The following is a 9991-nucleotide window of genomic DNA, read 5'->3' on the forward strand; positions in this document are numbered from 1 at the left end:
TTACCGAGGGGAACTGCTGCCGGGTACGTACAGGTGGCAGTGATATACGGCGTCTCCGGCTCTTACTGCGGGGTACCGAGGGGAACAGCTGCCGGGTACGTAGAGGCCGCGGTGATATACGGCATCTCTGGTTCTTACTGCCGTGGGATGGGCATTACTGCGGGGTACCGAGGGGAACTGCTGCCGGGTACGTACAGGTGGCAGTGATATACGGCGTCTCCGGCTCTTACTGCGGGGTACCGAGGGGAACAGCTGCCGGGTACGGAGAGGTCACGGTGATATACGGGGTCTCCGGCTCTTACTGCCGTGGAATGGGCATTACTGCGGGGTACCGAGGGGAACTGCTGCCGGGTACGTACAGGTGGCAGTGATATACGGCGTCTCCGGCTCTTACTGTGGGGTACCGAGGGGAACAGCTGCCAGGTACGGAGAGGTCACGGTGATATACGGGGTCTCCGGCTCTTACTGCCGTGGAATGGGCATTACTCCAAGGTACCGAGGGGAACTGCTGCCGGGTATGGAGATGTCACGGTGATATACCGCGTCTCCAGCTCTTACTACCCTGGGATGGGCATTACTCAGGGGTACCGAGGGGAACTGCTGCCAGGTACAGAGAGGTCGCGGTGACATACGGCGTCTCCGGCTCTTACTGCCGTGGGATGGGCATTACTCTGGGGTACCGAGGGGAACTGCTTCTGGGTACGGAGAGGCCGCGGTGACATACGGTGTCTCCGGCTCTTACTGCCGTGGGATGGGCATTACTCCGGGGTACCGAGGGTAACTACTGCCGGGTACGTAGAGGCCGCGGTGATATACGGTGTCTCCGGCTCTTACTGCTGTGGGATGGGCATTACTCCGGGGTACCGGGGGGAACTACTGCCGGGTATGTAGAGGTCACAGTGATATACGGCGTCTCCGGCTCTTACTGCCGTGGGATGGGCATTACTCCGGGGTACCGAGGGGAACTGCTGCCGGGTACGTAGAGGTCGCGGCGACATACGGCGTCTCCGGCTCTTACTGCCGTGGGATGGGCATTACTCCGGGGTACCAAGGCGAACTGTTGCTGGGTACGTAGAGGTCGCGGTGACATACGGCGTCTCCGGCTCTAACTGCCGTGGGATGGGCATTACTCCGGGGTACCAAGGGGAACTGTTGCTGGGTACGTAGAGGTCGCGGTGACATACGGTGTCTCCGGCTCTTACTGCCGTGGGATGGGCATTACTCCGTGGTACCGAGGGGAACTGCTGCCGGGTATGTAGAGGTCACGGTGACATACGGCGTCTCCGGCTCTTACTGCCGTGGGATGGGCATTACTCTGGGGTACCGAGGGGAACTGCTGCCGGGTACGGAGAGGCCGCGGTGACATACGGTGTCTCTGGCTCTTACTGCCGTGGGATGGGCATTACTCCGGGGTACCGAGGGTAACTGCTGCCGGGTATGGAGAGGTCACGGTGATATACGGTGTCTCCGGCTCTTACTGCCGTGGGATGGGCATTACTCTGGAGTACCGAGGGGAACTGCTGCCGGGTACGGAGAGGCCGCTGTGACATACGGTGTCTCCGGCTCCTACTGCTGTGGGATGGGCATTACTCCGGGTACCGAGGGGAACTACTGCCGGGTATGGAGAGGTCACGGTGATATACGGTGTCTCCGGCTCTTACTGCCGTGGGATGGGCATTACTCCGGGGTACCGAGGGGAACTGCTGCCGGGTACGTACAGGTGGCAGTGATATACGGCGTCTCCGGCTCTTACTGCGGGGTACCGAGGGGAACAGCTGCCGGGTACGTAGAGGCCGCGGTGATATACGGCATCTCTGGTTCTTACTGCCGTGGGATGGGCATTACCTCGGGGTACCGAGGGGAACTGCTGCCGGGTACGTACAGGTGGCAGTGATATACGGCGTCTCCGGCTCTTACTGCGGGGTACCGAGGGGAACAGCTGCCGGGTACGGAGAGGTCACGGTGATATACGGGGTCTCCGGCTCTTACTGCCGTGGAATGGGCATTACTGCGGGGTACCGAGGGGAACTGCTGCCGGGTACGTACAGGTGGCAGTGATATACGGCGTCTCCGGCTCTTACTGCGGGGTACCGAGGGGAACAGCTGCCGGGTACGGAGAGGTCACGGTGATATACAGGGTCTCCGGCTCTTACTGCCGTGGAATGGGCATTACTCCAAGGTACCGAGGGGAACTGCTGCCGGGTATGGAGATGTCACGGTGATATACCGCGTCTCCAGCTCTTACTACCCTGGGATGGGCATTACTCAGGGGTACCGAGGGGAACTGCTGCCAGGTACAGAGAGGTCGCGGTGACATACGGCGTCTCCGGCTCTTACTGCCGTGGGATGGGCATTACTCTGGGGTACCGAGGGGAACTGCTTCCGGGTACGGAGAGGCCGCGGTGACATACGGTGTCTCCGGCTCTTACTGCCGTGGGATGGGCATTACTCCGGGGTACCGAGGGTAACTACTGCCGGGTACGTAGAGGCCGCGGTGATATACGGTGTCTCCGGCTCTTACTGCTGTGGGATGGGCATTACTCCGGGGTACCGGGGGGAACTACTGCCGGGTATGTAGAGGTCACAGTGATATACGGCGTCTCCGGCTCTTACTGCCGTGGGATGGGCATTACTCCGCGGTACTGAGCGGAACTGCTGCCGGGTATGTAGAGGTCGCGGTGACATACGGTGTCTCCGGCTCTTACTGCCGTGGGATGGGCATTACTCCGGGGTACCGAGGGGAACTGCTGCCGGGTACGTAGAGGTCGCGGCGACATACGGCGTCTCCGGCTCTTACTGCCGTGGGATGGGCATTACTCCGCGGTACTGAGCGGAACTGCTGCCGGGTATGTAGAGGTCGCGGTGACATACGGTGTCTCCGGCTCTTACTGCCGTGGGATGGGCATTACTCCGGGGTACCGAGGGGAACTGCTGCCGGGTACGTAGAGGTCACGGCGACATACGGCGTCTCCGGCTCTTACTGCCGTGGGATGGGCATTACTCCGGGGTACCAAGGCGAACTGTTGCTGGGTACGTAGAGGTCGCGGTGATATATACGGTGTCTCCGGCTCTTACTGCCGAGGGATGAGTATTACTCCGGGGTACCGAGGGGAACTGCTGCCGGGTATGTAGAGGTCACGGTGATATACGGCGTCTCCGACTCCTACTGCCGTGGGATGGGCATTACTCCGGGGCACCGAGGGGAACTGCTGCCGGGTATGTAGAGGTCACGGTGATATACGGTGTCTCCGGCTCTTACTGCTGTGGGATGGGCATTACTCCGGGGTACCGAGGGGAACTACTGCCGGGTACGGAGAGGTCGCGGTGACATACGGCGTCTCCGGCTCTTACTGCCGTGGGATGGGCATTACTCCGAGGTGTGATACATACTGGGCCTGATTCAGAACCCAGCAATGTAGCGATTATCGTTCCTCTGGGTGTTTGGCCGCAGTGCACATGCAGCATGGTACTTTGTATTGTCTGCTTAGAGGATAGAGGCGGTTCTGCTATGTAAATACGGGGAGTACCCTAAATGTTCTCATATGCCAACACTGTTTTCTGTGCTGCGCAGGTTTCTCCTGTATACTCACATCTGTGCCAATGAAGTCTGACCCACAGAATGGCTTTCCCACATCTGAAACCAACGTCTTGCAGAGCCGCGAGGTGCAGAGCGCAGTTCTGTCGCCAACGCTGCGATATGCTGGTCTGCCCGATTTCTGTCCCAAAGTACAGTGAGTATATCTGTCATTCATTCATATAGAGACAGTGGGACAGATGTATTAAGCCTTAACAAGAGATAAATGCGAGGGTGATAAGGAGAGATAAACGTCCAGCCAATCAGCTCCTTACTGACTTTTTTTCAAACACAGCCTGTAACATGGCAGTTGGCAGGTGATTGGCTGGACGTTTATCTCTCCTTATCACCCTTGGATTTATCTCTTGTTAAAGCTTAATACATCTGCCCCACTGGGTGGATGAGCAATTAATGTTACATAACACAAACACCACCTTCCCAATATTGTGTATTTCTCCTTCGGGAGACGTCAGGGGCCACAGCGTTACAGTGGGAGAGAGCACCAGCACCCTAGAGGTTAAACTTGAACTGCCTCCCAGGCTCCTCCCCTCCTCTACCCCGCCTCCAGGCCAGGAAGCTCAGTTTTTTTCTGGTGCTGGCAGGAGCCAGATGCACCTACTAGAGGGGCTGCTATTTAGCAGCCTAAGCTTCATATTTATTTTTCATTTTTATTTTACACTGACTCTGTCAGTGACAGCAGCAGCAGCACTGGGGGTCTGTAAAGACCCCTGTGCTGCAGTCTCCATCACCCGGGTCCGGAGCTGCATCGCCACTCACGGGTGGGGACCTGCAGAGGCTCCTGGATGTCGGGGACCTTTTTCTAAAGGTAACACGCTACACGCTTGGAGCGTGTGCGAAATGCGCTTGCGGGGCCGCACGACGCGTGCTGGATCCCCGCCATTTTACCGGCGCTGCATGAGGACTCAATCCCTGGTGGCCATTTGTCAGCAGGGGGAGAAGGCTCCACCCGGGGACAGTAGGCAGGGAACTGTGTTTATCACACAGAGAGTCCCCCCCACTGACATCCCTTCCTGCCTGCCTGCTACATGTGAGAAGGGACACGGGGGAGCTCACAGCCACCCGGAGGTCCACTTCTCCACTGCCAGGTCACTTGGGCAAGTCCCCCCTGTACCCCTCCTTCGGGACACTGTGCAGTATAGTGCTCCAGCCAGCCCTAGTTGCTGCAGAGCCATTGTGCCATTATTGCATTGCATTCTGCTATGCTTGCCTGCATTGTATTACAGCGTGTGTAGAGGGACACAGAGAGCTTATTGGCCAGTCTGGGGTTCCACTCCTTCACTGCCGGGCACCTGACCAGTCTCCCCTGTACCTCAGTCTCCTCAAAAACAGGAGTCAGGTTGCAGACAGTTCATGCCCCAGTCAGCTCTGCTAGCTCAGTGCAAGGTTGCAGCATTGTATGTGTACCTTAACACTATCACTGCCCTGTGTTAGCTGTACTGTGTAGGCTACCTGTCTATTTCACTGCAATGTATGACTAATACAAGCTTCCTGTGTACTGTATATAACACTATCACTGCCTGTCAGACGTACCCTGTGGTAGCTGCACCATATAGGCTGCCTGCCTATATCATTGCAATATATGCATAGTACAAGCTTACTGGGTACTGTGCATAGCTTTAACACTATCTCTGCTTGTCAGGAGTATACTGTGGTAGCTGTACCATATAGGTGTCCCACCTATATCACTGCAATATATGCATAGTACAAGCTTACTGGGTACTGTGCATAGCTTTAGCACTATCTCTGCTTGTCAGACGTACCCTGTGGTAGCTGCACCATATAGGTGTCCCACCTATATCATTGCAATATATGCTTAGTACAAGCTTACTGGGTACTGTGCATAGCTTTAGCACTATCTCTGCTTGTCAGGAGTATACTGTGTTAGCTGTACCATATAGGTGTCCCACCTATATCATTGCAATATATGCTTAGTACAAGCTTACTGGGTACAGTGCATAGCTTTAGCACTATCTCTGCTTGTCAGACGTACCCTGTGGTAGCTGCACCATATAGGTGTCCCACCTATATCATTGCAATATATGCTTAGTACAAGCTTACTGGGTACTGTGCATAGCTTTAACACTATCTCTGCTTGTCAGACGTACCCTGTGGTAGCTGCACCATATAGGTGTCCCACCTATATCATTGCAATATATGCATAGTACAAGCTCTGTGCATAGCTTTAGCACTATCTCTGCTTGTCAGGAGTATACTGTGTTAGCTGTACCATATAGGTGTCCCACCTATATCACTGCAATATATGCATAGTACAAGCTTACTGGGTACTGTGCATAGCTTTAGCACTATCTCTGCTTGTCAGGAGTATACGGTGTTAGCTGTACCATATAGGTGTCCCACCTATATCACTGCAATATATGCATAGTACAAGCTTACTGGGTACTGTGCATAGCTTTAACACTATTTCTGCTTGTCAGGAGTATACTGTGTTAGCTGCACCATATAGGTGTCCCACCTATATCATTGCAATATATGCATAGTACAAGCTTACTGGGTACAGTGCATAGCTTTAGCACTATCTCTGCTTGTCAGGAGTATACTGTGTTAGCTGTACCATATAGGTGTCCCACCTATATCATTGCAATATATGCTTAGTACAAGCTTACTGGGTACAGTGCATAGCTTTAACACTATCTCTGCTTGTCAGGAGTATACTGTGTTAGCTGTACCATATAGGTGTCCCACCTATATCATTGCAATATATGCTTAGTACAAGCTTACTGGGTACTGTGCATAGCTTTAACACTATCTCTGCTTGTCAGACGTACCCTGTGGTAGCTGCACCATATAGGCTGCCTGTCTATATCATTGCAATATATGCATAGTACAAGCTTACTGGGTACTGTGCATAGCTTTAGTACTATCTCTGCTTGTCAGGAGTATACTGTGTTAGCTGTACCATATAGGTGTCCCACCTATATCATTGCAATATATGCATAGTACAAGCTTACTGGGTACTGTGCATAGCTTTAGCACTATCTCTGCTTGTCAGACGTACCCTGTGGTAGCTGCACCATATAGGCTGCCTGCCTATATCACTGCAATATATGACTAATACAAGCTTCCTGTGTACTGTATAACACTATCACTGCCTGTCAGACGTACCCTGTGGTAGCTGCACCATATAGGCTGCCTGCCTATATCATTGCAATATATGCATAGTACAAGCTTACTGGGTACAGTGCATAGCTTTAACACTATCTCTGCTTGTCAGGAGTATACTGTGGTAGCTGTACCATATAGGTGTCCCACCTATATCACTGCAATATATGCATAGTACAAGCTTACTGGGTACTGTGCATAGCTTTAGCACTATCTCTGCTTGTCAGACGTACCCTGTGGTAGCTGCACCATATAGGCTGCCTGCCTATATCATTGCAATATATGCTTAGTACAAGCTTACTGGGTACTGTGCATAGCTTTAACACTATCTCTGCTTGTCAGACGTACCCTGTGGTAGCTGTACCATATAGGTGTCCCACCTATATCATTGCAATATATGCTTAGTACAAGCTTACTGGGTACTGTGCATAGCTTTAACACTATCTCTGCTTGTCAGACGTACCCTGTGGTAGCTGCACCATATAGGTGTCCCACCTATATCATTGCAATATATGCATAGTACAAGCTCTGTGCATAGCTTTAGCACTATCTCTGCTTGTCAGGAGTATACTGTGTTAGCTGTACCATATAGGTGTCCCACCTATATCACTGCAATATATGCATAGTACAAGCTTACTGGGTACTGTGCATAGCTTTAGCACTATCTCTGCTTGTCAGGAGTATACGGTGTTAGCTGTACCATATAGGTGTCCCACCTATATCACTGCAATATATGCATAGTACAAGCTTACTGGGTACTGTGCATAGCTTTAACACTATTTCTGCTTGTCAGGAGTATACTGTGTTAGCTGCACCATATAGGTGTCCCACCTATATCATTGCAATATATGCATAGTACAAGCTTACTGGGTACAGTGCATAGCTTTAGCACTATCTCTGCTTGTCAGGAGTATACTGTGTTAGCTGTACCATATAGGTGTCCCACCTATATCATTGCAATATATGCTTAGTACAAGCTTACTGGGTACTGTGCATAGCTTTAGCACTATTTCTGCTTGTCAGACGTACCCTGTGGTAGCTGCACCATATAGGCTGCCTGCCTATATCATTGCAATATATGCATAGTACAAGCTTACTGGGTACTGTGCATAGCTTTAGCACTATCTCTGCTTGTCAGGAGTATACTGTGTTAGCTGTACCATATAGGTGTCCCACCTATATCACTGCAATATATGCATAGTACAAGCTTACTGGGTACTGTGCATAGCTTTAACACTATCTCTGCTTGTCAGACGTACCCTGTGGTAGCTGCACCATATAGGCTGCCTGCCTATATCATTGCAATATATGCATAGTACAAGCTTACTGGGTACTGTGCATAGCTTTAGCACTATCTCTGCTTGTCAGGAGTATACTGTGTTAGCTGTACCATATAGGTGTCCCACCTATATCATTGCAATATATGCATAGTACAAGCTTACTAGGTACTGTGCATAGCTTTAGCACTATCTCTGCTTGTCAGGAGTATACTGTGTTAGCTGTACCATATAGGTGTCCCACCTATATCATTGCAATATATGCATAGTACAAGCTTACTGGGTACTGTGCATAGCTTTAACACTATCTCTGCTTGTCAGGAGTATACTGTGTTAGCTGTACCATATAGGTGTCCCACCTATATCACTGCAATATATGCATAGTACAAGCTTACTGGGTACTGTGCATAGCTTTAGCACTATCTCTGCTTGTCAGGAGTATACTGTGTTAGCTGTACCATATAGGTGTCCCACCTATATCATTGCAATATATGCTTAGTACAAGCTTACTGGGTACTGTGCATAGCTTTAGCACTATTTCTGCTTGTCAGGAGTATACTGTGTTAGCTGCACCATATAGGTGTCCCACCTATATCATTGCAATATATGCTTAGTACAAGCTTACTGGGTACTGTGCATAGCTTTAGCACTATCTCTGCTTGTCAGGAGTATACTGTGTTAGCTGTACCATATAGGTGTCCCGCCTGTTTAATGGCATTGTTTGCCTTTTATGCTTGCTGTATATTGTGTACTGTATTAACAGCTGCTTTGCAAAAGTATGTTGTGTTAACGGTGCGTTTTGCTGCCGGTTCACAGTGCAACAATACTGCAATAACTTCCAGGGGAGTCCCTGGGACTCTGGGGCTCTGGCGCTGATGTCTGGTACATCCTGTGCTGCTGGCCCCATGACTGAGTAAAGCTTATACGCAAGCTGCTACAATGCGTGGGCAAAGCCCACAGCAACAGCCTCCTCTCAGGAGCCTGCTTGGTCCTAGTTCTTAGCTCAGTCGACTGTGCAGCTGGTAGACAAAGCCTACACCACCCCTGCAGCCTTGGACCAGCACCATCCTCAGGGTGGAACCCCCTTGGGTGGGTGCTTACCTCTCCATCCTTAAAGGCGGGTGTAGCCCACCGCACAGGGGAAGCATTCTGTACCCGCAGGTTGAGGATACCCCGGTCGTCCAGACTCCTCCGTCTGCAGAGACAGAAATGAGGACACCTAGGATTGTCTAGAGGGGGCTGTCAACGACGGAATTGTTGATTGGGGGCCTGTGATAAGGTGAAGCCAGCTCCTCTTCTAGAGGTGCCAGCCTTGGTCTCAGCTATCTAAGAGGTCCTTGCCCAAAATGACCCCGCTGAGCCACCTACACCTTCGGGAAATTCCCTAGGTGTACTCTGGGTTTATTTCATAAATCCGTAAACTTCACAAGTCATCCGTTGGGAGATACCTAACTGGAAGTTTAGCTTGCCATAAGCGGTTTCCCTTCCTTTTACCCCCGTCCAAAGGAGGACAGAGTCCCCTGGGAGACTGTCCCTAAAGTGGACGCACTCCTGCCCCAGGCATCTGCTGTGGTGGCTACGGCCTTAGTTGCGTGAGCAACGCCTCTCACAGCAGCAGCGTCGGGTGTCGGAGGAAACCCTGCTGCCTTCTATTGAGCATCACGTGACACTTTACCTGGGGGTGGCGGCTCTGGAAATTACGCCACTCGCCTCCAGAGGGTCACCTTCAGCCATAGCTGCACACACATACCGGTGTCTGTGCTCTTGGAAGGCCCGAATTCAAAAACCCTTTGAGGGTTCCTTCTTATTCGGGCCAGAACCATTAGATACTGTTTGGCCTGCTCTCTCAGGGTCCGCCTCTCTCTCGGCTTTGAGGCACCTGGCTTTGACTGGGTGGCTGTTGAGACGTCCCGGGTAAGACCTGGTGTGAACTCTACGCTTCAGATTCCGGGACTTACTGCCTGGCTTAGGGTTCTGTCCTTCTTGCAGAAGGGTCTGG

At 51.8% G+C, this 9991-nt stretch overlaps 1 protein-coding gene across 1 annotated transcript in view; it reads left to right on the forward strand.

The window, feature by feature from the left end:
* NEURL4 (neuralized E3 ubiquitin protein ligase 4) overlaps positions 1-3735 on the forward strand; it is a 155103-nt gene extending 151368 nt beyond the window's left edge. Inside the window, exon 25 of the mRNA XM_083180707.1 lies at positions 3572-3735. Coding sequence (XP_083036833.1) covers positions 3572-3735 — 164 coding nt within the window. The remainder of the gene's footprint in view (positions 1-3571) is intronic.
* The last annotated feature ends 6256 nt before the right edge of the window (positions 3736-9991 follow it).

Source organism: Crinia signifera, chromosome 4, assembly GCF_055691185.1.
Source record: "Crinia signifera chromosome 4, ASM5569118v1, whole genome shotgun sequence".
NCBI lineage: Eukaryota > Metazoa > Chordata > Amphibia > Anura > Myobatrachidae > Crinia > Crinia signifera.